At 49.4% G+C, this 27,870-nt stretch overlaps 1 protein-coding gene across 6 annotated transcripts; it reads left to right on the top strand.

Moving 5' to 3' along the window:
* Window positions 1-1,109: 1,109 nt before the first annotated feature.
* MOV10 (Mov10 RNA helicase) lies at window positions 1,110-27,634 on the top strand. Of its 6 annotated transcripts, none has more exons than XM_061121127.1 (21): window positions 1,110-1,228; window positions 1,348-1,549; window positions 17,069-17,272; window positions 17,496-17,791; window positions 17,980-18,238; window positions 19,576-19,710; window positions 20,334-20,502; window positions 21,503-21,657; window positions 21,913-22,089; window positions 22,196-22,343; window positions 23,008-23,166; window positions 23,406-23,509; window positions 23,688-23,785; window positions 23,878-24,094; window positions 24,887-25,004; window positions 25,217-25,408; window positions 25,626-25,700; window positions 26,552-26,677; window positions 26,761-26,849; window positions 27,227-27,348; window positions 27,438-27,634. In XM_061121127.1, the coding sequence occupies exons 2-21, from the start codon at window positions 1,413-1,415 to the stop codon at window positions 27,527-27,529; spliced, it is 3,072 nt and encodes a 1,023-aa protein (XP_060977110.1). In that variant the 5' UTR covers window positions 1,110-1,228; window positions 1,348-1,412; the 3' UTR covers window positions 27,530-27,634. The 6 variants fall into 6 exon arrangements, with proteins under 6 accessions (XP_060977110.1, XP_060977111.1, XP_060977112.1 ...); XM_061121128.1 differs by having other exon boundaries at window positions 1,138-1,228; window positions 1,318-1,549; XM_061121129.1 differs by having other exon boundaries at window positions 1,163-1,228; window positions 1,402-1,549.
* Window positions 27,635-27,870: the final 236 nt, after the last annotated feature.

Raw genomic sequence — 27,870 nt, 5'->3', positions numbered from 1 at the left:
GATAAAATCTTTGGCCACATTCCTAGTTTTTCCCTCCACTTTGCATAAGCAATTTCTAAGAACATATTCCCTGTTCTGTTCTCCCGCTCTCCCTGTAGCTTTGGTTCCCACTGACACTGAATTTCCTGTTGCTAAAGCCTGTTTTTCTTGGCTTTAGTTGGTTGTTGGCCTCAGAAAAGGTACAGGGGTAGCCCAGCTGGAGTATGACCTGGGTTCTGAGCATTCTTCACACTAGGTTAGATAGTGTGTGGCCTCCTACAGGGAATGACAGGAGAACACCACCACCTTGGATATATTGGAAACCGGTATTTTTGTTTAAAGATTTTTTTAATGTAACTTTTATGATCTTTGTCCGATCCTAGTCAGTGTGTTTTTATTACTCCGGTTGATAAGTAGATGATGAGGCTTTTTTTAGGTTTGTTGTTGTACCCCCACCCCCTTTAGTTTGTCTTAGCTATCCGTCTTCCGAAGCTTCTTTTATTAATACTTCTCTTCCTGGTACCGATGCTGTAGCTATTAACCATTTATTGCCTAACCTAACAGTCTCTTGCTCTCCAGAAGCTAATATTTTGACAACTGGGGCAACCCTTAGCTAAACACGAGTAACAATTAAGAGTAAGACAGCATGGGGTGCATTAAGTGCCCAAATAATGTGGCTTAAGGCTAGGGATCTCCAGCTTTTCCACATAACGAAGCCTTTGTGACAGAAAAAGTAATGAACTGTTCGTCCCGGCAAAGCCCCTTGTTCCTCCCTCCCACGCATACACACCTTTATCAGAGACACTCGGTTCTTCCCCCAAACTTCTTGGCTCTTACGCCTTCCTCCTAGCGTCTGCAAGCCGGAGAAGGGAAAATGGGGGAGGGGGGCGCGCCTCTCGCTTCCGTACTTGCCAGTGTCCCAGGCTGTCTGGGGGAGGTGTTGGATGAGCTGCCCCAGTCCAGCCGCAGCCGACCCAGGTCCCAGTCCCTGCCCTTTGCTCCCCTGCTTTTCAATAAGTCGCGAAGCCCTGGGAGATGGGCGTGGGAGTTGTCCAAACTGAGGCTAGGAAGTCCTCCCGGACTGTTCAGGGGGCCCCAGGCGATAGCCACGTTCAGATTCTGGCTGAAAGCCAGGGGAGGGAGCTTGGGGTAAGGGGAGGGCCCTGAGGGAGGGGTCAGACTCCTTAGCAAAGAGTTAATAGGAAGAGGGGGAGGGGATAGGACCGAAGAGACCGAAGGGAAGGCTCAGGTAGGAAAAGAACCGAAGAGGGAAACCTGGTGGGGGGAGAAGGGGTCCTGCCGGATCTGGGGTCGGAGTTGGGACTTTCTCCCCTGTAGCACCCTCACCCTAAGACCGCCAACTTCCAGCCGCGGCGGCGACTTTCAGTTTCATTTCTACGAACCCTCCTGCCTGGGCCGCAGTCGCCGCCGCGATGCCCAGTAAGTTCAGCTGCCGGCAGCTCCGGGAGACGGGCCAGAGATTCGAGAATTTCCTGGTCGATCGCGGACAGGACAGGGAGACAGATCGCGAGCGGCTGAGGACCATTTATAACCAGGACTTCAAGACCAGGTACGGGCCGGCCCATTCCCCGGCCCCGAAACGCGGGCCCAGCTTACCGCCGCGACCCCCGCGGCGGGGCCACCCTTCCCGCCCCGGGGCGGGGAAGAACGGCAGCTCCCCCAGTGGCTCCGGCGGGTCCCGGGGCCGCGCAGCGCCCCCTCCTGCGCGGTGCCCACGCCCCGCCCGCGCCGCCCGCACCGCCAGCATCCCACCCGCTCTGCCCCTGCCGGGCCCCTGCGCCGAGCCGGGCGGAGAACCTCCCCCACAGCCTGCTCCCCCGGCGGCGGCGCTGGACACGTCTGGGGGAGCCGGGTGCTGCGCCCACGCGCCGCCCGCGGGGGTTGGGGGCTGAGGGTGGGACGCGCTCGGCGTGGGGGAAGGGAGCTCGGGAGGGAGCCCGGGCTTTGCAGAAGAGCGGGGAACGAGCTGCCTGCTGGGGGCTGCCCGCCCTGGCGCGAGCTTTGCGGAGCCCTCCGCCCCTTCACTGAGGGGCTGTTTCCTCGGGGGTTCACTATCCCGAAGAGCTGAAGAGACCCAGGGTAGGCGGGAGAGTCTCAGGGAGCTCGGGGAAGAAGGAAAGGGCACCAAGTGCGTACGTACCAAACCTCCATTAGCACCTGTGGCTTCTCCATGGAGACCCGCGCGGGGCCGGTCTCCTCGAGGCCCCTTCTCATCCTGTGGCTAAAGGCTGTTTGGTCCTCCTTTCCTGTTCCCATTCAATTGAAAATCAAAGAGACTTCTCCCTGTCAAACCACAGAATTGTGCTTCAAAAACACCTCTAGCAACAGGCTGCAGTCTTGGGGTCTTGGGCAGAAGACCAAGAAACATTTTAACAGGGATAAATGTAAAGACTTAAATAAATACTGGGTGGTGGGAATTTAGGCTTACTAACAGACCTCTTGAAAAAGACTGGGTTTCAGTAGACCAAAAGGCGGGTATGGCTGCTTAAAGAGCCAAAGAAGTGTTAGACTGTGTTTATAGAAGTGTGGTTTGGGGGGGGGGGGGCAGGAGGTAAGTGATTCTCCAGGTTTACCGGATCATTTCTGGAATATTGTTTTCAGTAATGAGTGTCTCGTTTTAAGAGGGACATTGTTTTTTTTGTTGTTGTTTTGTTTTTTTTTAGAGGGACATTTAACGGGTTTGAGTAGCACCTAAAGGAGCAAAGATGCTGACCTGTTTTATGTCCCCACACTGTGTTGGGCACTGGGGAATATAAAGATGGAAAATACATAATGCCAGGGGAGCAGGAGGGGCTGTGAAACATACAGTATGCTGTAATAATAAAATAGCATGAGGACTATAATACAGATAATAAGAAAAATGCTGGAGGAAAATAAAAAGAGACCAATTATCATTGAGTCACATCATCAACACTTCACATCCATGAACTTACCTGTGTCCAAAAAAATAGGTACAACGCGACTGAACAAAAGTCGGCTACTTCTTTGGGCTCTGTTAAAGAGACTATCATTCTGATGCTTGTTTAAATGGTGAGGAAGACTATTCGAGACTATTGCAGTAGGTACTGCCATGGGAGGAGCTCTTGCTCAATCTCTCAATACAGCAAAGACAGCTGGGATTTATAGCCAACTGCGGAGTGAGGGGGTCTTGAATGAAGAATCACTCAGAGACAGCATTAAGGGTGTGGGGGTGGGGCAAAGTTGAAGCCTAAGGCAGAAGAGGGTTCAGAGGAGCCTGACTGAAGTTTCCTCAAAGAAAGAGTCTTTGTCATCTCTACATCAAAGTTACACAATATGTTCCAAAACTGAGGGAAAACCGGCTTTGTCAGATAGCCACAAACAGGCATATAGGAAACCACATATACCATACATTATGAGTGAATCTAAGGGATTTCAAAGGTAATTTTTTTAGTACGTACTTGTTTTTAGGCGAGTAAGATACAACTCCCCTGTAGTTATTAGGGAATTCAGTGGAGAAGGTGGCATTGACCTTGTCCTTTGCTTTGAAGGCTAGATAGCATTTTAGTACTTGGAGGAGGAGGAAAGGCTTCTATGTTGATTCATTCTTTTTGTGAAACCCAGTCAAAGAAATGGAGAAATGCTGGCCTTGAAAAGAGAGGAGAGGACAAGGTAGTTATTGGTGAATATTTTAAAGACTGTCCTGAGGGGAAAGGGCTTTGGTGTCATTCCAGAAGGCAGAACTGAGTTCACTCAACATGGCTGACTCGGGGAATTCCTCTGTGACCTAGTGGTTAGGATTCCGGGCTTTCACTGCACTTGCTCAGTTTCAGCCCCTGGTTGGTTAAGTGAGATGCTGCAAACTGAGTGAATTAAGTGACATAGCCCTCCCCCAAAAAACCACCCCCACCATCCACCAGGTGGAAGAGACTTCTGTTCTGACTAGAGAGAACTTTCTTGTGCTGTGACCTCAACCCTCATCCACCCAATGGAAATTTATTGCTTCTCTGGGCTCTCATTGCTCCTTCTTCGAAGCTTAGTTATAGCTGGATGTCGCCCTACCTTGTGTTAGAGCTCGCATCTCTCCACCAGACTGTAGAACCTCTGAACACAGGGACAGGCCTTTCATCATGTTGGTGCCTTCCCTCAGTCTCCAGCACAGAGCCTTGTATGTATTAGATGCTCAGTAAATGCTTCCAGAATCTAATAGAGTTAGTAAGTAGAATTGATCTGCAAGAGAAAAGGTTGTAAGGGAGCTATAGCAAGTCACCCTGTATCAGGAATTCTGGGGCGCTTCCTCCACTGAGAAGAATAGGTCCCTTCCAGCTATTAATAGGTTATTTTATAATGTTATGAAGTACCCTGCTCAAATATATTTAATGGGGGCTCTACCATTTGCCTGTGCCCTGGCTCCTGCCTCTAAAGAGTGTAGGCTAGGTAGGGGGTGGCAGATGTGTAGATAAACATGTCATTGTGAGCTTCAGGAGCTAGTATCATGTTTCCATAGCTGGAGTTCAAATTCTAACTCTGCCACTTACTGGTTGCATTTGATTTTAACCACGTATCTAAATTTCCCTAACTATTGAGTGTGTAAAATACTGCCTTTCTCTCAGTTGTGTGAGGCCAAAATAAAATATCATAGGTAAGGCATTTCCCCTGGTAACAGAGTGCATGGGCTTTGGAAGTGGCAGCTATCATTAACATTGCTGGTTAGGAGTCCGTTACGGAATAAGCACTGGCATCATGAAAAAGTTTCTGAGAGGAGATGATTCTTGCCTTGGGCAAGAGGCTCATTCTTTCATTTAACAAATGTTGGCTGAATGCCTCCTATGAGCAAAAGCAAAACTGTGAGTTGCTGTAGATAAACAGAAAGAACCTAACTAAGGAAGAAGGAGGCAATTAAAGACAAATACTCTTTTAAAAAATGTATTTAAAATGTATTTAACTCCTGTTCTAATAAGTGCTTGTGAGAAAAAGCCCAGGATGCAGAACCAGAAGTTTCTGGAGAAGGTGATGTTTGAGCAGAATCTCGAATGATAAATGGAGTTAGCAGGTGTAAGACAAGGGGAGGGCAGTCCAGGCAGAGGAAGTAACGCCTCCAAGGTGGGCGTGAACTGTGAACAGGTGACATGAGGTCAGAGGGAGGCAGGGGCTGGATTGGGTAGGCCATTGTGGGCCATGGGGAGGTGATGTGGGGGTTTTGTTTTTAATCTTAACAGAAATAGGAAAGCACAGAAAGTTGCAAAGTAGGACACCGAGAGAATCAGTGTTTTTAGAAAGATCACTCTCGACCTCTCTCCACAGTAAAACTTTACATTTTACTTTTAGTCACTCAGTCAGTTCGGTCGCTCAGTCGTGTGTCCGACTCTTTGCGACCCCATGGACTGCAGCACGCCAGGCTTCTCTGTCTTTCACTATCTCCCGGAGTTTGTTCAAATTCATGTCCATTGAGTCAGTGATGTCATCCAGCCACCTCATCCTCTGTCATCCCCTTCTCCTGCTTTCGGTCTTTCCCAGCATCAGGGTCTTTCCCAATGAGTCAGCCCTTAGCATCTGGTGGCCAAAGTATTGCAGCTTCAGCATCAGTTCTTCCGATGAATATTCAGGACTGATTTCCTTTAAGATTGACTGGTTGGACCTCCTTGCTGTCCAAGGGACTCTCTATAGAGTCTTCTCGAACACCACAGTTCAAAAGCATCAATTCTTCGGCACTCAGCTTTTATAGTCCAACTCTCACATCCATACATGACTACTGGCAAAACCATAGCTTTGACTAGACGGACCTTTGTTGGCACAGCAGTTGTCTCTGCTTTTTAATATGGGGTCTGGTATACACAGCTTTCACAGAACAGTATGTGTCCTTAAAACAAAGCTTAGCCTCATTCCCTACCTTCTGATATTTTTTATTCTAGTTTACTTCAATTGTACAAAAGCCCTGGTCTGGTCTTTACCCATTAATGAGAGTTGCAGTCCAGTTTGTAAAACAGAACTAGAAGTCCCATTAAGATCACTTCTAAGGTAGCTAGTCAGACAAGAGCAGGTCCTGCCCAATTCTGGATAGGGCCATCTCCCCACCCCACCCCACCCCCCACACCTGGATACTGATGACCAGAACACACCCAGACATCCTCCCTTTTTTCGTTAGGAACTGCTAAGTTTCCAGCCAGTTTCAGGACCAAGCAAGATGTCAGGAACACAGTAGGGCTTTTCAAACCACCATCACCAGTTGGCTCAGGTGCACCAGGACCTGAGAGATGACTCAGAGTAACCCAAGGTTCATTATGCTATCTTTATAATAAATCAGCATTGCAATTTTTTTGTACCCCCCCCTCCCCGCAATAGGTTTTGCTTTGGTGCTTATGGGTAAGCACCTGCACATGAGAAAAGTTACATAACCTAAAGCTGTCAATCAATTTTTCAGTCAGATAACTCAGGACACCAGGAAGGACTTTCCACCCTTCTGTTAAAACCTACCCTACCCTCACTGCGGGGCTGCTTCTGGTTCCCAGACAGCCGACTCTCCTACCTTCTCGAGAGTATACTTTCGCTTCACCTAAAAACTCCTGCTGCTTGAAACTGCTTTGTGTCTCTCAGTTGAATTCTTTGCCTCAGGAGGACATGAACTGAGGAATGGCTGTTCTGCCAGTAACAATCTGATACTGTATTTTGAAATACCATTCCTCAGGCTAGTAGGCTTTCCTGAACCAGGTCTACAAAATTAGTCATCTCCCACCTAACAAACAACAGGGTCCAGGGGCAGGGCGTTACACACCCAGGATATCCAACTGTGGCAGAAAAGTCTGGAGGGGGAGTGCGGTGGTACAATAGCTGGGATGGCTGAGGTGCCATTTAGAAAGGTTGTGGTGTGGGGACCTGTTCTTCAGTTTCTTCCCTAAAATGGAATGATAATAGTTGCTGCCTCAAAGGGTTGTTGTGAGGAGTAAATGAGATAATGCAAGTTGCTTCTTAGAACAGCACGTAGTAAGTGCTTAATAAATGTTTTCTGTTGTAGTTAATGGTGGAGCGTTCAGGAGAGCCATATTAAAGAGTTAGACTTAGTCCTGTAGTCTGTGGAGTCATAAGTTGGGGGAAATGACCTGATTTATGTTTGCTGATAACTCCTGTGAACTTAAAGATCTTCCCTGGTGGCTCAGATGGTAAAGAATCTGCTTGCAGTGCAGGAGACCCAGGCTTGATCCCTGGGTCAGGAAGCGATTCCTGGCTCACGAAGATACCCTGGAGAAGGGAATGGCAACCCACTGCAGTATTCTTGCCTAGGAAATCCCATGGACAGAGTGGGCTACAGTCCATGGAGTTGCAAAGGAGTTGACATGACTGAGTGACTAACACTTTCACTTCCTGCTGACTCTTAAGGAATGGACCATTAGAGAGGTATGGAGTCAGAAGCAGGAGGAATAGTTCATAAGGCTTGGGAAAATGATAAGATGCAGCAGTTCACAGAAGAAATATAAATAACTAATAAACAGAAGGAAAGATACTTGATTATGCTAGTGATCAGGGAAATGAAAATGTAAACAAGGTACCATTCATTTGAGCAAGCTCCAGGAGTTGGTGATGGACAGGGATGCCTGGCGTGCTGCAGTTCATGGGGTCGCAAAGAGTCAGACACAACTGAGCAACTGAAGTGAGCTGAATCATTCGTTTGCTTATCAGATTGTCAAAAGTTTAAAGGATTGAAGGTTTCAGATGTTAGGGTCTAGGAAAGGGGTTTTCTCAAATTCTTTTCAGTGAGAATGTAAGTTTGTACAACTTGTTTAGAGGACAATTTGGAAGAACTTATCAAAGTAAAGGGGGCTTCCCAGCTGTCTCAGTGGAAAAGAATCTGCTTGCCAATGCAGGAGCCGCAGAGACCCGGGTCTGATACCTGGGTTCGGAAGATCCTCTGGAGGAGGAAATGGCAATTCACTCTAGTATTCTGACTTGGAAAATTCCATAGACAGAGGAGCCTGGCGGGCTACAGTCCATGGGATCCCAAAGAGTCGGACACAACTAAGCAACTAACAACATCAACAGTATTTCTTATGTGAATACAAATCTCAAGGACTTTGCTGGTGGTCCAGTGGTTGACCACAGTTTAAATGCAGGGGCACACACACATCAAAGTAAAGCTTCATTCTCTTTGACCCAGAAGGATGGTTATGGTAACATTTGAAATAGCCAAAAATTGTTGGTAGCCTAGCTATCTATTGCTGAACAAATAGTTAAACCCACCACAATGCATTCATACTGTGCTATCCTTTGCCACTCAACATGGCCTACTTGGGGAATTCCTTGGTAAAATGTTGTCATGGTGTCCATGGTGGTGAAAGAAGTCTGTTACAGAATAGTATGTGTAGCACAAAAAAAAATGTGTACTTAAAAATATATATTTTTTTAATGCAAGGAAAAGAGCCTGGAGAGGTATACATCAAACAGTTAGTGTTAGTCGCTCGATCATGTCTGACTCTTTGCCACCCCATGGACAGTAGCTTGCCAGGCTCCTCTGTCCATGAATTCTCCAGGCAAGAATACTGGAGTGGGTAGCCATTCCCTTCTCCAGAAGATCTTCCCGACCCAGGGACCAAACCCAGGTCTCCGGCTTTGCAGGCAGATTCTTTACTGTCAAACAGTTAAGCAGATAGTTGAGAGTGAAAGAGTGGGAACCCTTAATGTTTTGTCAGGTAATGAAGGCAAAAGGAGAAGTGGGTGGCAAAGGATGAGATGATTAGATAGCATCATCAACTCAGTAGACATGAATCTGAGCAAACTCCAGGAGATAGTAAAGGATAGGGGAGCCTGGCATGCTGAAGTCCATGGGGTTGCAGAGTCAGACACAACTTTGAAACTGAGCACGCAGATACCTCTGATATCAGCACCCCACCTACATTGCCACATTCTGTTCCACACTAAGGTAACTCATATCAGTTAGGGTATTTTTGTTATTGTTGTATTTTAAAAGGATCATGATATACACATTTTCCATCTCCCGATTTTCTTACTCGTCAATACATCATGGAAATGACTCCTAATTGTCTGGGTATATTCTTCTAATTGCATTATTGGGTTTTTTTCCTCAACGTCTTATTATGACAGATTTCAAACATAATGAAAAGTTGAAATAATGTGACATTTAACAACCATATACGCTTGTTACTGAACACAAATTGGTGTGTCCCACGCATATATGACGCCAAACAGACCAAACTTTCGTAGCAGAGAAAGGGTTATTACAGGGCCAAGCAAAGAAAACAGGTGATTTAGGCAGCTCCCTGAGGGTTTTCTGGGAGAAGTTGTTACAGGCAAAATTTGGAATGAGGGCTGCAGGGTGTGTGACTTTCTTCTGATTGGCTGGTGGTGAGGTAACAGGGTGGTGCTCCGGGAATATTGTGCTCTGCCTGAAGTTACTGTCATCCACCTGGGTGGTGGCCTTAGTTCCTAGCATGCAAAGCTATTGTTATGTGTATTCCTTGAGGAGGAAATAGGACCCTGCCCCGAGGCTGCACTATTGTTTCTAGACTGGGAACCCCCCACATCCCCCCACACCCCTCTTCCCCACCTTCCCACCTTGTTTCTGCATTTCCCTCTATTCCCTGATTAGCAACTGTTTGAATCTGCCCCTTGGAACTCTGGGAAGGTCAAGGAGGCTAAATGAAGTCTATTTCTACAAAGAAGCAGCACAGGCTTTTGTGCCCTAGAGGGCACCTCACCTGGATTTCTTTTTTTTTTTTTTTTTTTTTAGTTGCACTGAATTTTAATTGTAAACGTTAAAACAGCCTGACTACTTATAATGAATTACAAAACTTTGATAGTTAAATTATACAATCATTTATGAAGCTTTTATCCTTCATTATTTTGTAGACCTGAAGGAAAGTTTGCATACTTGTGTTTTCAGTTCTCCATTTCAGAGGAAGTTTGTGAAGACAAGGTCCAAGCTATTTATAAATTAAAACCCAACAGAAATGAAACAGAGGGAGAACAAAATCTATACACGGCTGAGCATAGGTGTTTTTTAGTTCGTGTTTTGTATAGGAAAAGGTAAGAACTAAAAAACGTAAAGTGATCCATTTTCAAAAATAGCTAGCTTTGAGTGACAGCTTGCTGGTGTAATATCCATAAGGGTTACAAAACTGGGAAGGTGGGATGCCTAGGATTTTTCACCCGAGGTTCACCCTATTGGTGAATTCAAAACATAAAACGGAAGGACGTGCACAGGAAAGGAGGAAACGATGTCAGGGAAGGGCCAGCCTGTAAAGAGGGAGAGAACAAACCTAGGTGACTTCCGGGAAGATTGTTCACCGCATAGTACTCCAATGAGGAACTGGGACAGGGGCTTGCATGCTAGGATAACTTGCTTTGTGTAAGGACTGTGGGTGTGCCTGCCCATCAGACATCTGATCTTGCAAAACCACAAAGCTTCACTTTCCGCTATACCTCATGTCTCCAAGTCCATTCTTGAGTTTGGGCTGGTGAGCATGTTTCTCACAGAAAACAATTTAGTTCACATGTCACATGTGACATGTGAATCCCCATGGACAGAGGAGCCTGGCGGGCTACAGTCCATGAGGCTGCAAAGAGTCGGACTTAGCAACTAAACAACAGTGTATCTTATACGAATATAAATCACAGGGAGTTCCCTGGCAGTCCAGTGGTTAAGACTGTCACATGAAACAAAGCAGGTGCAGTAGTAAAACCTGAGTCATGAAAACCCCAATCAGTTACCTTTAGCATGCCTCTTTTCTTTCCCCTGGTTTCTTCTATGCTTGAGTCTTGAGCAGGTACCCACTTGAGAGGGTGCTGGCAATAAACAGGCCACGGAGGAAGTGTCAGCAAATCCGGCCATGACCATGTAGACAGTCCGCCCTAACTGTTCAGCCAGGTACCCATAGATAAATCCGACTATTGCAGAAAAAAGGAAAATTCCCTGAAACATCTGTTCGGCTAGCTTCTGGCCCTTGTAATCCATTGGCAGAGGCAGCAAGCATAGTTGCTCCCACAAGTCTGGTTCTGAAAGCGGGTGGCAGAGTGAGGGCAGCCAAGACTCAGGGACAGTAGGGTCCGAGGTCAGCTTCTGAGTACAACTCTGTGGGCCTGCAGAGCAGGGGGTTGCAATGGCCACTCACCTAGATTTCTTAATTAGTATTTGACACATGCCTGCCCATCCATCTGTCTTGCTATATTTATCTTGCACCATGTGAGGATCTTAGTTCCCTGTCCAGGGGTGAACTAGTGCCCCCTGCAGTGAAATTGTGGAGTCTTAACCACTGGACTAACAGGGATGTCCCCATCTAGCTATCTTAATTTGTTTGATGCATTTCATAATAAGTTACAGATACCAGTACAGTTCACCCCTGAGCACTTCAGCATGATTGTTGTTGTTATAACTATTGATCTAAGAGTTTAAAATTTGTTTACAACGGGGTTTTTTTTTGGACCACTCCGCACAGCTTGTGGGATCTTAGTGCCCAGATCAGGGACTGACCCCACTCCATAGGCAGTAAGAAGGCAAAATCCTAACCACTGGACCACGAGGGAATTCACATGTTTACTTTTTTTTTTTTTAAGTAAAATTTACCTACAGTGAAATAGACAAGATTTCAAGTGTCCCATTCTGTGAGTTTTAATGAATCCATACACCTGTGTGCAACACCCTATCAAGATATAAAACATAACATCAGCCCCAAAAGTTCCTTCATCTCCTGTCCTAATTAGTCCTCACTTTACCCACCCAGTATCCACTGCTCTGATCTTTTTTCTTTTCTTTCTATTTTGAGATACTATCCATTCTAGAACTTTATTTAATGGAATCAGATAGTATGTACTCTTTTATGTAAGGCATCTTTTGTTCAGCATAATATGTTTGAGATTCACGCATGTTGTTCTGTGTGTCAGTGGTTTCTTTTTATCACCAACATTTTACTACCAATTCTTTCGGTATTCTTTTACCAGCAGTATTTCTTATGGGCTTTCCTGGTGGCTCAGTGGTAAAGAATCAGCCTGCCAAGCAGGAGACTTGAGTTCGATCCATGGGTCAGGAAGATCCCCTGGAGAAGGAAATGGCAACCCATTCCAGTATTCTTGCCTGGAGAATCCCCCTGGACAGAGGAGTCTGGTGGGCTACAGTCCATGAGGCTGCAAATAGTCGGACTTAGCAACTAAACAACAACAGCATATCTTATATGAATATAAATCACAGGGAGTTCCCTGGCAGTCCAGTGGTTAAGACTCCATGCTTGCAGTGCAAAGGGCTTGGGTTAGATCCTTGGTCCAGGAATTAAGATCCCACATGCAGCTCACTTGGCCAAGGTGGGGGAAAAAAAAAAATATATATATATGTACATGTGCATGCTAAGTCGCTTCCATCATGTCTGACTCTTGGTGACCCTATGGACTGTATAGCCTGCCAGGCTCCTCCGTCCGTGGAATTCTCCAGGCAAGAATACTGGAGTGGGTTGCCATGCTGACCCAGGGATTAAACTCATAGCTCATGCATTGTAGGCAGATTCTTTACCGCTAAGCCAACATGGAAGCATGTGTGTGTGTGTGTGTGTGTGTGTGTGTGTGTGTGTGTGTGTGTGTGTGTGTGTGTGTGTGTATAGCGGCTTTATTCAAAATAGCCCCAAACTGAAAACAATGACCTTGAAACCCTGATATATATACATGTCCTGGAAACTATGATCTTGGGCAAATTGCTTAACCTCTTTTTTTGGTAGTTGCCAGCAAAGTCTTCTTTAGAATGGTCTTCTGGTGTGACCTTGCCTGCGATTGGACAATACATATAACCTGACACTTGATATTCCAGGCCATCGCACAGTATTGCTGGCAGCCAGAGGTTCATCTGTTTCATCTATAAAATAACAGCCTAGAATTGCTTGATACTTCTTTCACCCATTCTCCCAGCAAGTCCTTACTGAATAAATACCAGTGGTAGGTCTACACTAGATGTTATAGTCATGTTACATTTTTTATGAATTTTTATTTCATGAACAATGTAATAATATTTTTATCAAAAATCAGAGTATTATGTTTGGCTTTACAAGAAACCATCAAACCTTTTTCTACAGTGATGTACCGTTTTATAGTCCATCCAACAATGCACGAGCATTCTGGTATTTTTGTATCCTTGTCAACATTTGGTGTTGACAACCTTTTACATTTTAGTCTTTCAAATGGATGTGATGCATTCTTTTAAATAGCCGTCTGATATTCTGTGGTACGAGTGTTTACAGCTTATTCAGCTATCTCCCCGTGGATGGACATTTGTTTTCAATTCTTGGCCAGTATGAAGGACTTTACAATAGGCCTCCTTGCACATATGTTCTTATATGTTGGTATGTTTCTTTTGCATGGATACATTCCCGTGAGTTAAAGGATACCTCCATATCAAATGTTAGATGTTGCTGGATTGTTTTCCAAATGGTTGTAATATTTCTACTTTCTACCAGCAATGTAGAGTTTTCTTTCCCACATAGTAAGACGTGTTGTGACTGTCTTCTTTTTCGTCAGTCTCATGGAAACAAAATGATACTTCATTTTCACTTTCATTTGCATTTGTCTATTTTTGGAGTATTTTTTCTTACCCCTGAGTCATCAGTTTGCTCTTTAAGTTGAATATTCTGTTTTTCTATTGAATTGTTCATCTTTTTTTCCCTTGAAATCCAAATGACTAGATTTATAATGCAAGAATTGGTGCTTTTTTTCAACAAGTATGTACTAAGTTTGTGATTTCTAAAAAAATTATTATTATTTTTTTAAATTTTTATGGTTGTCACCTTAGACCAAGTGAACTTGGGTAGTGGTAATAGACATGAAGAATAATTTGAAAGCTATTAATACTTAGGTGGTAGTACCTTTCTCCTGGAGGAGAGCATGGCAACCCACTTGCCTGGAGGATCCCTTGGAGAGAGGAGCCTGGCAGGCTACAGTCCATGGGGTTACAAAGAGTCAGACACATCTAATGTGACTTAGCACATAGGCATAGCACCTATCATAGAAGCTGCAAAACTTGCAGAGTTCCTCCTGCTCATGTGTCCATGCAGAAGCTTCCAAAGATGGAAGATTTCACCTTAAAATTGTACTTTGGGCTTCTCTTAAAAGCCAGATCTGGCCATCTTGGGCCTGGTAATCTCTTTCTAGAAATGAGTAGCATTTCTTCCTTTTAGACAGGATTTGTGCTCCTGGGTTTGCTCAGTCCCCTCAGGGCCCTATTTTCTCTCTACCACTAACCTGAGAGCTCCAGGGTGTTTTAGGGCACCTGAGCTTTTGTTTGTTTAGACTTGTTTAGTCCCTAGTCGCATCTGACTCTTCTGTGACCCCATGGACTGTGACCCACCAGACTCCTCTGTCCACAGGATTTTCCAGGCAAGAATACTGGAGTGGGTTGCCATTTCATTCAGGGGATCTTTCCAATCCGGGGATCAAACCCATGTTTCCTGCATTGCAGCTGCTTTCTTTACCACCAGGGAAGCCCCTGGTTAGAGTAATAGAATATTCACTCAAGAAGGACGTGTGTAATCCTTCTACTAATGACTCAGGTCCTATGCTAGGACCGGAGATGGCTGCAGGTATCAAAGATACGTGTGGAGTCTGGCATCTGTTGCCATTTGAGTGTGTGCCGATTCATGACTTAATGACTCACTGACCACGGCCCTGGTGAAAGTTACCAGGGTTGATTTCAATCCCTTTGCCTCAGCCCCTGAGCAGCAGTTGAGCCTGATACCTGATTGTGAGACTTCCTCCTGATTCTCTTCCCTCTCTAGGAGCTTCCTGCTCTGTTTTCTATTCCTCCCTGGGTTGTGCTGGCCTCAGTGGTCCTCAGACGACTCACTCCCTGGGAAGATCCTGAACACTTCCATAGTTGTAAATACTATTGGCATCTCCCTATTATTAGAGTCTGCTTTGACTTTGGCCTGAGTTCTCAGCTTTTGATTCATGGAGCTAGCTGCCTGTGGACCATGGGACCTCAGATTGACCATGCCCTCCAGATCTATATGTCCCTCCAGCCTCCTCCTCCTCCTGTGTCTCCCTCCTATCTCAGGAATAGTCCCTGAAGCCAAGACACTGCTTTCGGTATTGTCCTTGACTCCTCCCTCTTTCCAGCCTACATTTGCTCTCCTGTCTGAAACCAAAATCTGCTAATTGTTTATTCTGAATATCAGATCTGTCTCCTCTTCCATCCTGACCACTGCCTTGTTCGGACCCTTGTCAACTTTGAATTGGACGGTTGCAATGGCCTTCGTCTAACTGGTCTCCCTGCCTACAGTCTTGCCTCCAGCAAATCCATCCTCCATTCCTGATGCCTGGGTGATCTGAAATGCAAATATGATCTTGCCACTCCCCTGCTTAAAACCCACCAACGTGGGGTGGTTGTGTAACCACAGTGTAGCCTCTGGTGCAGGCTGGAAGTAAGTTACTACTCTTAACTACTACTGCTGCTACTAGTACTACTATTACTACTAATAGGATACTAATAATAGTAGCTAACATTTCTTGAGCGTTTTCTATTGTGTTTTCACATGATTTACTATCTTTGTAAGACAAATCGGAGCCAATTCAAAGTTCTCTGAATGGTATCACTCACTTGCATGGGGGTAGGGAGAGGGGCAGAGTTATAGGCAGGGGGCACCAGGGAAATGTCCATAACCATAAATGATCTTATTTTATGCTGGTGAGTGACCATGCTGGTTGAGCCTTAATAGTTCAACAGGGATGGCCATGGTTCCTAGGAACTAGGATTTGCTTTCATTCCCCTCAAAGCACGGAGGGAGGGTGGTCAGCTGTCCAGAGCGTGAATGTGTCTATGACGTGTCACATGTGGGGATGTCCTCTGGCCCTTAAGTGCCTGTAAAGGAGGAGAGCTGCTGGCCTTCAGGGTCAGGTGCAGGCTTCATGGCTTGGCATGCAAAACTTTGCAAGACCTGGTCCCTGCCCACCTCTGCTGCCTCCTGCCAATCCCTCCTTGCACTCTTCACTCTAGTACAACCAGACTGGATGTGATACTAATCATAGTGCACCTTACTGAGATCTTATGTGCCAAGCACTGGGCTAAGTGGACACCACAGTGTCTGTCTCTCCTGTGATCCACACAACCACCCCGGGAGATAAGTCTGCTGTCATCCCCATTTTATAGAGGAGCAAAGTGAGGCTCTGCGAGGTACAGTGACCCAAGGTGACCCAGCTAGTGTCAGAGTGGGTGGTCCCCCCAGCTTACCCCACTCGCGCCCCCATACCTCGGCTCACACACTGTGCTCCATTCTGTACTTGAATGACACCCATTCATCCTTCAGGACTCAGTTCTGACGCTGTTTCCTTGGGAAGCCGCCAAGTCTGAGCTCCTCCCCTCTGAGCTCCAGGCAGGGGCTGGAATTAATGTGTTCCCTCCATGCTCCTCAAGGCCTGTTTGAACCCCCAGCATCTAGCACAGTGTCTGGCACATAACAGGTCTCTGTAAGTGTTTGTCGAGTTGACTAAACTGAATTCCAGGCGCTGAACCTTGGGGTTATTGTCCTTCTGACCAGTTTTCCCTGTCTTCACCTTCTCTAGGCCCAAACAAGCTATTTGATCTCTGGAGAAGGATCCTTTCCCTTCCTGCTTGGGTTCTACCTGCACCCTCTGACTTCGGGGGGACACTGCTGTCTCATCAGCCACCTTGCCCACACACCCCGGACACCTGCACTCTCTGCCCCTCTCACTCCTCACCAGCGGGCTGGACCTGGGATGCACCCCCCCACCACCACCCTACCAATCAGCTTCTTCGGCTTCCCTCTCTGCCTTAACTCTTTCTGCTTCAGTGTTTATATCTTTTCGGTCCCAAATTGCCCCCACCCTGCCCCAGATCTTCATTTCTTACTCTCTCTTCCCTTAGTCCTCCATCTCAACAGCCCACCATTGGACTTTTCTCCGCAGAAGTGCAACGTCCACCACCTGCTACTTGTTTAAAACAATCATATTTAGTCTTGGGGAGGGTCCCCTTGCCTTCCCTGAAAACATTAAAAAGTCCTGCTGTCCCGGCCTGTCCCAGCCCCATCCTGTCCCGCACAGAGTGGCTCTCAGATGCCCTCCCCAGCTTGCCGCCCCCTGGCCCTCACTCCGCAGTCTCCTCTGCTCCCGGCAGCTTTGGGACCCCTGCCCCTGGCTTCTCCTCCATGCTGTATGGAATGAAGATTGCCAATCTGGCCTACGTCACCAAGACCCGAGTCAGGTTCTTCGGGCTCGACCGCTGGGCCGACGTGTGGTTCCCAGAAAAGAGGAGAATGAAGCCGGGGTTGGAAATGAGCAAACACCACAGGTCACTGCTAGCCACTATCTTTCATGACAGGTGTGCTTGTGTGTGATGGGGTGTGCAAGAGGGGCCTGGGTGTGTGGGAAACCGTGTGACTGGGGCTTGCCTCGGCTTGGTGGGGGGCAGAGTGTGGGCTCCCTCCTGCAAGGATTGAGGGGAGGGCAGGGAAGGAGCTAATTGGCCTGAGTTGGGGAGTGGGTTTCCTGAGCATGGCTGGCACTTGGCCATCCTCCCCATTCTGTGATTTTCCCGAGGGCAGCTCCCAGTCCTGTCTGCTCCTGCCCCAGCCCTGCCTGCCCTTGACTCCCGCTCTCCCCAGGGCTGAGTATATGCATGGGAAACATGGGGTGAATGTGGAAGTCCAGGGGCCCCACGAAGCCCGAGATGGACAGCTCCTTATCCGCCTGGATTTGAACCGCAAGGAGGTGCTGACCCTCAGGCTTCGGAATGGAGGAACCCAGCCTGTCACCCTCACCCACCTCTTCCCATTCTGCCGGACCCCCCAGTTTTCCTTCTGCAATGGAGACCGGGAGCTGCCCTGCCTCCTGGGCCCGGGTGAGTGGTCTCTCAAAGAGCTTCTGGTGGACGGAGGCCTGCCCTAGGAGGGTCTGTTGCTTCAGGAATGTGCTGTTGCAGGCTGGTGGGGCTTGCCTTGGGGTAGGGGCCATCTGGGGGATGTCAGGGTTGGCATGCTCCTGGGCAGATCCCTCCCCAACCCAGCTCACTCAGCTGTCTTCTCCTAGGTGAATGCTATGAGCTCCATGTTCACTGTAAGACCAGCTTTGTGGGCTACTTCCCAGCCACAGTGCTCTGGGAGCTGCTGGGCCCTGGAGAGCCGGGCTCAGAAGGAGCTGGCACTTTCTACATTGCCCGCTTCTTGGCCGCCGTGGCCCACAGTCCCCTAGCGGCACAGCTGAAACCCACGACTCCCTTCAAGCGGCGCCAGGTTGCTAGAAACCCTGTGGTGACCAGCCGAATAGAGGAAGGAGAAAGACCCGACCGGTAAGTCCTCCGTCCAACCCAGTCCAGGCTGGGGGAGGTCCCTCCCCGCATCACTGTGTGGGCATTTGGGAAGAACACAGAGCCCCCTTTCCTAACAGGGAGTTCTTAACTCCTCCAGACCTCAGAGACCTTTTCTATCTAAGAAGGAAAGCGGATACAAGGACAGTGTGAAAAAGTTTCAAGTATTTTTGACTGTATGATGGATTGTTAGACAGCCAGGGTGGTCATGTTTCTCTCTCTCTCTCCCTTTCTCCTCTTCCCCCTCATAACAGCTTTATTGAAACAACTTGCATACTATACAATTCATTCCTTTAAAGTGTACAGTTCTGTGATTTCTTTAGCATATTCACAGATAGGTCCTACCATCATCTCAATCCATTTTGAAACATTTCATCACCCCCAAAAGGAGCCCATACCCTTTAGTTATCCCCTGTTTCGCCGCCGCCCCTGCCTCCTAGCCCTCACCAACCACTCATGTACGTTCTATAGATTTCCCTCTTCTGGACATGTCATATGAATGGAATTGTATGTGTAGACATCTCTTTTTAACATGTCCAGGTGTTCACAAAATACTGAGCTATAAAAGCAAACTGTGAGACCACTGTGCTCTTTCTGCTTTTAGCAGGATTTTAGCAGAATTCCCCTATACATAGGGGAATTCTCTGCGGGTCCAGTGGTTAGAATTTCGCACTTTCACTGCAGGGGTCACAAGTTCTATCCGTCGTAGGGAACTAAGATCCCACAAACCATGCAGCGCAGCCAAGAAGTTAATTAATTAATTGGCTAATTAACTTAAAATATATTTGTATAATACATGTTGACAAAGAAAAATGTCTGGAAGGCTACATATCAAGAAGTTAACAGTGGTTATCCCTGGATGGTGAGCATGTTGTTTATTTACCCATTTATTTATTACCTATTTTCTGACTTTTTTTTCCTCTAATGAACATGTATTGTTTATATATGTATATGTATATAGATAACTTCACAGCTTGTGGGATCCTAGTTCCCCAACCAGGGATCAAAGACAGACCCCCTCTGCCATGGAAGTGTGGGGTCCTAATCACTGAACTGCCAGGGAATTCCATATATTATATATAATTTGTTTTTTAATGCTTTCAAGTATCATGCTTTCTAAAAATGAAAATGGTCCAGCCTTGGCATGAGCAGCCTCATGAGACAGTGAGTCGTGTCTTCTAGGGCAAAGGCTACTGACCCCTTTCAGCAATAGTATTGAAGCAGGGCTTTGTGCATCCCCTAGGGAAGGGCCTTCTCAGAGTCTCTGAAGGCGAAGGGTCTCTGTGTTTGTAATAGCTTTTCTTGTCCCACTCCTGCAGTTCTAAGAACTATGACCTGGAGTTCAGTTTGCCACTGGGAACATACTACCCACCCCCCCGCCTCAGACAGCTGCTCCCCCTCCTTCTTCAGGGAACAAGTATTTTCACTGCCCCGAAGGAGATTGCTGAGATCAAGTAAGTACCATCCCTCTGCACCCTTCACACTGTGTTATATGTTTCTTTTCTGCTCACCTCTTGCTTCTGCCCCACGCCTCTGTCCTCAGCCTCCCATGCTCAGTTCATTCATCCCCTTACTGGCCAACACACCATGTGCCAGGCTGCAGTCAAGGTGAATCACTCACGTGATGGCCCTGACATTGTAGTTGGGGAAAATGAGCATTTCTCATCTTATCTTATGTAGTGATGAGTACTATGAAGAACTAACTAAAGTTAAAGCAGAGTAAGGGGTGGGCTGTGCTGTTTTGCAGAGGACAGCTAGTCCTGGCCTCTTCGAGGAGGTGACATTTGAGCAGAGAATAACATTTGAATGAGGTGAGGGTATGAGTCATAGGAGGGTCTTTGAGAGAGGATGTTTCCGGCTCCAGGATCCACAATGCAGGTCTGAGGTTGGCGGGCAGGGACTGCCTTCTTAGAGGCCCCTGACCCCCATCTGCTTCTCTGCTCTTCTAGTCTTCCCTGATTCCTGACATTTTCATAGTCTCAGGGCTGCAGAGGGAGAGGTGCTCCGGGATGTGGGGTTTGCCTGACCCATCCTGTTCCTGTCCCTCCCCTCCCACCTCCCTACCCATCACTGCCAGGGCCCAGCTGCAGACAGCCCTGAAGTGGAGGAACTACGAGGTGAAGCTCCGGCTGCTGCTGCACCTGGAGGAGCTGCAGATGGAGCACGACATCCGGCACTATGACCTGGAGTCGGTGCCCATGACCTGGGACCCCATAGACCGGAACCCCCGTCTGCTCACATTGGAGGTCAGGGCTTGGATCGGTAGTGGGGAGGATGGACTCAAGTTAGCCAACCCACAGACTGTGGGCAGAACAAAAGGATAATGACGCTGTTCCTGTCCCAGGAGGCTCGGCAAGGAGCAGAGTAGGCATCTAGGCCCCCGAAAGAGGTGTCAGAGCAGGGTAATAGGGAAGACTAGGGTTTTAGCCCAGACTTTGCTATCACTTGGCTCTGTGACCTTAGGCAAGTCTTTGGCTATCTCTGGGCCTTAGTTCGCTCTCCTGAAAAGCATGGAGCTGAACTAGATGGTTCGTGTTCTTTTTTGTTTATTTGTTTGGTTTTTTTGGCTGCACTGGATCTTCATTGCAGTCTGCAAGCTTTTCTTGTTGCAGGGTGCAGGCTTAGTTGCCCTGCAGCATGTGGGATCCTCGTTCCCCGCACTGGGGATCGAACCTGAGTCCCCTGCATTGGAAGATGGATTCTTAACCACTAGACCACCAGGGAAGTCTGGAAGATAATTCTTAGAGACCTCTCCAGCTCTCAGATGTTGAGTGTGTATACATAAGTCCAGAATTGCACATGAGAATGGATTCCTGCACCCATGTGCTGAGAAAGGCACCAAGTGAGAAGAGATAGCAAGTGAGGATCATCAGGGAAAGTTTCCTGCAGGAACTGACTTTTGAACAAGATTTTTTTTTTGAACAAGATTTTAAAGGCAGAGTAGAAACTGAACTGGCCAAGAGGGCAGCTGGACTTACTGGGAAGCTGGCCCCTGGGTCTTGAAATCGTGCCCTGGAGGGTTGCCAGGATTCCTGGACTCAGCATCTCTGAGCAGCTTGGGCAAACTTGTCCCTTCCCCATCTCCCCTGACTCCTGCCCTGCCTGGTGGAAGAGGAAAGAAGCAAAGCTCCCTGAACCCCAGGGTAGAGGTGGATCGTCAGACCTTGTGTCTCAGGAGCGGGGGTCTCAATGGGCCTTCCACTGGTCATCTCAGGCTAGAAGCTTGCTGGTGCTTTTGCTTCCTAGGTTCCTGGGGTGGCCGAGAGCCGCCCCTCAGTGCTGCGGGGTGACCACCTATTTGCCGTTTTGTCCTCCGAGACACATCACGAGGACCCTGTCACCTACAAGGGCTTTGTGCACAAGGTGGAATTGGACCGGGTCAAGCTGAGTTTTTCCACCAGGTAGGTGTTGAGGGAACCCTGAGCTATAGGAAGGTCTACAGATGGCCCAAAGGCCAGGGGAGGAGGGTGCTTCTCCCCAGAGTGAGCGGGACCCCAGGGACAGAGCAGGGGGTACCCTGAGGTGCCTCAGCAGCTTCCTCTCCTAGAGGATTGCTCGGAGGTCTGGGAAAGGGAGTGGGGTTGGGGTAGATGGACAGAGTCCTGGCCTTTTATTGCCCACCCCTCCTTACTTCCCCCTCTCTTTCCCTTCCAAAGCCTCCTGAGCCGCTTTGTGGATGGGCTGACTTTCAAGGTGAACTTCACTTTCAACCGCCAGCCCCTGCGGGTGCAGCACCGTGCCCTGGAGCTGACGGGGCGCTGGCCACTTGAGCCCGTGCTCTTCCCGGTGGCCTCACGTGGAGTCCCGCTGCTGCCCTCAGATGTGAAGCTCAAGTGAGACTGGGCAGGGGCTCCAGGGCCACTTGAAGTATGGGTGTAGGGGATGCGGTCAGGGAGGCTTCTGGGACTCGACAACATCATGTTTGTGGCACTCTGCCAGGCTGTACGACCGGAGTCTGGAGTCAAACCCGGAGCAGTTTCAGGCCATGAAGCACATCGTCATGGGCACCACCCGCCCCGCCCCCTACATCATCTTTGGGCCTCCAGGCACGGGCAAGACTGTCACCCTAGTGGAAGCCATCAAGCAGGTGGGGCCTGAGCCTACAGTCTGTGGCCTACACTCTGAGTCCCCCTGGAACCAAGCAGCTGTCCGCAGGTTCTGCTTCCCTCCAGCTAGCTGGCACCAAGGGCCAGTGTGGCTTTGAGCACTGTGTGCACGTTGAATATTGCACGGCTCCACGCTGCAGTTCATGTCTCTGTCTTGGTTGTCGTGTTCAGTCGCTCAGCCGTGTAGGACTCTGTGACCCCACGGACTGCAGCACGCCAAGCTTCCCTGGCCTTCACCATTTTCCAGAGCTTGCTCAAACTTGTGTCCATTCAGTCAGTGATGCCATCCAACCATCCCGTCCTCTGTCGTCCCCTTCTCCTGCCTTCTATCTTTCCCAGCATCAGGGTCTTTTCCAGTGAGTCAGCTCTTCGCCTCAGGTGGCCAAAGTGTTGGAGCTTCAGCATCAGTCATGGTAGCCTTTTATATTTACTGCAGCAGTTTTCTAGCATAAAGTCCTGTTTGGACTGCAGTGGGCTGGGGATCAGAACTTGCCTTTTTAGTCACTCCCTCCCTAGCAATGGGGGAGAGATGCCACACTGTGCCAGCCTGAGTCACAACCACACTTCTCTGCACCGCCCCCCACCCCTCAACCCCCACCCGGAGACCAGAAGCTGCTTCCCACACTGTACTTATCCCCACCCCAGGTGGTGAAGCACTTGCCCAAAGCCCACATCCTGGCCTGCGCTCCGTCCAACTCAGGGGCCGATCTCCTCTGTCAGCGCCTCCGGGTCCACCTGCCCAGCTCCATCTACCGCCTCCTGGCGCCCAGCAGGGATATCCACCTGGTCCCTGAGGACATCAAGGTACCTGGGGAAGGCCAGCAGCTGAGGAACGGCGGGTGCTGCTCTGGGTGAACACTAGGGTTGGGAAACTAGGAGACCTGCGTTCTGAGATACTCACTGTGTGACCTTGGGTGGGCTTTAGTTTCAGTTGTATGTAAAGTGAGAGAAAGTAAATAAAATTGCCTGGGGGCCCCGGAGCCAGAGTGAGGGTGAAATTGGCGGTGGAGCCGAGCTGACTCCTTTCCCTGCCCAACCCTCAGCCCTGTTGTAACTGGGATGCAAAGAAGGGGGATTTTGTATTTCCTTCCAAGAAGAAGCTGCAGGAATATCGCGTCTTAATTACCACGCTCATCACTGCCAGCAGGTGGGAAGTGTGTGTGTGTGTGTGTGTGTATCTCTTAATATGTGTGTTAAGTAAAGAGGTGGCAGGCCGGGAAAATGGGGAAGGATGGTTCCTGGGGAGTTGCGGAGAGGGCTGGCTTAGGTGAGCATTCAGGTTTGACAATCTGGGTGTGACCCCTGCCTGGCCTGACACCTCCCAGGTTGGTCTCGGCCCAGTTTCCCATCGATCACTTCACACACATCTTCATCGACGAGGCTGGCCATGCCATGGAGCCAGAGAGCCTGGTGGCCATAGCAGGTGAGGGGTTTGAGGGGGCTGCAAGTATGCCCCACATGGCGTCAGAGAGGTCCCACCACACACCTTTCTCCCCATCACTCCCCACTTTCCAGGGCTGATGGAAGTCAAAGAAGCAGACAACCCAGGAGGGCAGCTGGTGCTGGCAGGAGACCCCCGGCAGCTGGGGCCTGTGCTGCGTTGCCCGCTGACCCAGAAGCATGGGCTGGGGTACTCACTGTTGGAGCGGCTGCTCACCTTCAACGCCCTGTACAAGAAGGGCCCAGATGGCTATAACCCCCAGTTCATAACCAAGCTACTGCGCAACTACAGGTACCCCACACCCTCCATCAGCCCAGCTGTAGCCTCTGTCCCACAGTCCTGTTGCTCAGAGACTATACAGTGCAGAAAGACTAAACTGGAAGGCCTCCTCTGCAGTCCCGTCACTGCTGTTTGTAGGTGATGTGACTTAGCAAGTGCCCTCACTCCAGAGCAGTTTGCCTATTTGTATATCAGGGGATGGTCACGGGTTCCCAGACACTGGAATATGTCTGAGGCAGGTCCCAGGTGAAATTTCTAGGCAATCCAAGGAGAAATGAGTGATACAGACAGTGATTATTCCATTTCCTTCTCCATATTTTTGGATTTAAACACATGATCTCATCCAGTAATGGTGATAGTCAGTGATGCGTGTTTTTGTATTATCCTTCCTTGGCAAAATTGAGACTTGAGAATGGGTCCCTGATTTCTTGGTGTTTTCTTTTAAATTTGAAGTCTGTGGACTGGATGCTTTCTGGAGCCACATTTGGTTCTGCTTTCTGTGCTTAACTCTGTGTGTGTTAGCTGCTCAGTCACGTCCGACTCTGTGCGACCCCATGGGCTGTAGCCCACCAGGCTCCTCTCTCCGTGGGATTTCCCAGGCAAGAATACTGGAGTGGGTTGCCATTTTGTGCTCCAGGGTATCTTCTGACCCAGGGATCGAAGTCAGGTCTCTTAGTACCCAGTTGCAAAAGCTGTAACTGAATGAGTCTGCTATGCAGTGGGCAGGACAGGATAGTGTGTGAGTGGGTGGAGGAGAGCCTGCCCCGGTCTGGTATTGCTCTTCCTTCCTCCTCCTCCTCCCAGGTCTCACCCCACCATCCTGGACGTTCCTAACCGGCTGTATTATGATGGGGAGCTGCAGGCCTGTGCAGATGTCGTTGACCGAGAGCGCTTCTGCCGCTGGGAGGGTCTGCCTCGACAGGTGAGGCTGAGCGGGGCTGGGGCTCAGGCTCCTCCCACCTGTACCCCAGCCTCCCTCTTACTGAGGGTCTGAGAGGCAGGAGTCTCTGAGTGGAGGCCACAAGCCCTGCCCTTTGTTACCTGGGATCCCCCATTCCCTGGAAGGGTTTGGGGGTGGAAGGGAAGGGGAGTCAGGGAGGTCCAACTGAAGGTTTCCCCTAACCCTGTGTCCAGGACTTTCCCATCATCTTTCACGGTGTAATGGGCAAGGATGAGCGTGAGGGCAACAGCCCGTCCTTCTTCAACCCAGAAGAGGCTGCCACAGTGACTTCCTACCTGAAACAGCTCCTGGCCCCCTCCTCCAAGAAGGGCAAAGCCCGTCTGAGCCCCCGAAGTGTGGGCGTCATCTCCCCATACCGGAAGCAGGTCAGGCCCTCAGTTCCCATCAAGGGAACTTCCCCATACCTAGCCAGACCACTAGGCAGGGGCTCCAGCTCAGGCCTCTCTGCTGGCCCCATATCTCAGACGAGCTCAGAGGTCAGTTGTACCTCCTCTTTGCCCCCCAGCTCCCTGGCCTCCTGCCTGGCTCCCTCTTGTGCTGGGGTAATGGCAGGAGAGAAAGGCACCTGTCCCCATCTTCCAGGTGGAAAAAATCCGTTATTGCATCACCAAACTTGACAAGGAGCTTCGGGGACTAGACGACATCAAGGACTTAAAGGTGACCCTCACCACTGTTTCACACTCCCTCCCTGACTTCTGTTTCCCTCGCTCCCCCACTTCCAGACACCTCCTTGGGTCCCTGCCCTACTGCCCCTGGGACAACCCCAGTCCCTGCCCCAGCCTCGCTGCCTGAGACCAACTTGGGCTTTCCCCTGCTGGAGATCCCAAGTTATAGGTCTGGGCTGGGGCCAGGAAGCCTGTGTGTTTAGCAATTACCCAGAAGGATTCTTAGGATCAGGCTGGTTTAAAGTCTCTACTCTAAGGATAAAGTCCAATCTCCCTAGCCAGCCAGACCTGTCCTGTGATGATGTCCCCACTCACCTCTCCCACCCTGAGTCAGTTGACAGCTAGCTCCACTCTTTCTCAGATAAGAATCATCTGGAGAGCTTTTAGTGCTGCCAGCACCAGGGTTCCACCCAACCAATTAACACGGCTATCTGGGGGCAGAGCCAGGCCAGCTGTGTTTTTATGGCTCCTCAGGTGATCAGGGTTGAAAATGGGCACTTTAGGAATTAGAGGCCTTTCCGGTGGAAATTCTGATTCAGGCTTTCTGGGTTAGGGCCTAGAGTTACTTAAACAAGTACTGAGTGATTATCTTCAGGAAAGTCTGAAAATCTCTGCCTAGTGAGTATTCTTTGGAATCCTGTTCTCTTTGCTTAGAAGCCTTTCCAGTTCCCACCACTTTAACTGGATTCACTTTTCAGGTTTCAGCGAGCACAGCATAGTTCTGTCCTCTTTGCTGGCTCCCTCCACTGTACAATTGTCCTCAGGCTCTGGGAGGTGGGGCTGGTTTCTGGGTCCCCTGCTGAGTGCCTCCGGCCCTGCCTCCCTCCCCTCCCTCCCCTCTAGGTGGGCTCAGTGGAAGAGTTTCAAGGCCAGGAACGCAGTGTCATCCTCATCTCCACCGTGCGGAGCAGCCAGAGCTTCGTGCAGCTGGATCTGGACTTTAACCTGGGTTTCCTCAAGAACCCCAAGGTTGGAGGGCTGGTGGGCTGGTGGGCACTCCTCCTTCCAGGGGGCCCTTCCCTGCTGTGACCCCCACCACCTCTTCTCACCAGAGGTTCAATGTGGCAGTGACCCGGGCCAAGGCTTTGCTCATCGTGGTGGGCAACCCGCTCCTGCTGGGCCACGACCCGGACTGGAAAGTGTGAGCATCCCACCCTCCATCCCTCTTGATGGCTACAAGCCTGTTCAGTCACTAAGTCGTGTCCGACTCTTTGAGACCCCCTCAACTGCAACACACCAGGCTTCCCTGTCCTTCACTATTTCCCAGAGTCTGCTCAAACTCATGTCCACTGAGTCAGTAACGCCACCCCCTAGCCTAGGACAGCTGTAGTTTTATGAAGCACCCTTGGGGCTCAGGTAATCTTCCCATCTGTTTTATCTTAACATCTCCATTTGCCAAGGTTAAGCAACTTGCCCCCAGGCATAGGCCGGTGTGCAGGACCCAGGCTGGGCCTCCAGCCTCTGCAGGCAATCAGCCAGCCCTGTGCAGCTGTGTATGAATGCTCCCGTACCCCACAGATTCCTGGAGTTCTGTAAGGAAAACGGGGGTTATACTGGGTGCCCCTTCCCTGCCAAACTGGACCTGCAGCAGGGGCAGAACTTACTCCAAGATCTGAGCAAACTCAGCCCCTCTACCTCAGGTATGGCTGGGCCAGGGTGGGCCAGAAGGGAGGCAGTGCTGAGGGAGGAGGTAAGTGACTAAGACAAAGCTCACCCCCTCTCTTTCTAGGACCCAAAAGTCACGACTACCTCCCCCAGGAGCGGGAGGGTGAAGGGGGCCTGTCCCTGCAAGTGGAGCCAGAGTGGAGGAATGAGCTCTGAGGACCGCCCACCTGACCTGTCCCCTGCTGCTCACGACAGGCTGCTAACAAGTGGGGGAGGGGGGAGGAGGTACCACTGAAAAAGAAAATGTTTTTCTTTACCAAAGTCTCTTGTCTCCTCAGCCAGGCCCGGCTTTCTAAACTCTCAAGATGACCCCAGAGGGGAAGGTGGAACTATCACACCCTGCCCAAGGCCAAACCCACCCCCATCCCCCTAACCCCCTTCCAGGGGAAGAAAGCCAGTGGGAGGCAACAGAAGCCACCCACAGGCTTCTAAGTTTAGCCTGTCCTCCAGACCACTCCCCTCACCCGCCTCCAGGGCCCAGAGCCAGGAATGACCTC

The sequence above is a fragment of the Dama dama genome, chromosome 20 (assembly GCF_033118175.1).
Source record: "Dama dama isolate Ldn47 chromosome 20, ASM3311817v1, whole genome shotgun sequence".
Taxonomy (NCBI): domain Eukaryota; kingdom Metazoa; phylum Chordata; class Mammalia; order Artiodactyla; family Cervidae; genus Dama; species Dama dama.
Note: the sequence above shows the minus strand (reverse complement) of the source record. Positions and strands in the feature narration are given on the sequence as shown.

Excerpts from the sequence above, each read along its gene's own strand:
- MOV10 (XM_061121127.1), top strand. The coding sequence starts at position 1,413 with ATGCCCAGTAAGTTCAGCTGCCGGCAGCTCCGGGAGACGGGCCAGAGA. Across the intron at positions 26,678-26,760 it reads GTTTCCTCAAGAACCCCAAG|AGGTTCAATGTGGCAGTGAC; the intron begins GTTGGAGGGCTG and ends TCTTCTCACCAG. Across the intron at positions 27,349-27,437 it reads ACTCAGCCCCTCTACCTCAG|GACCCAAAAGTCACGACTAC; the intron begins GTATGGCTGGGC and ends CTCTCTTTCTAG.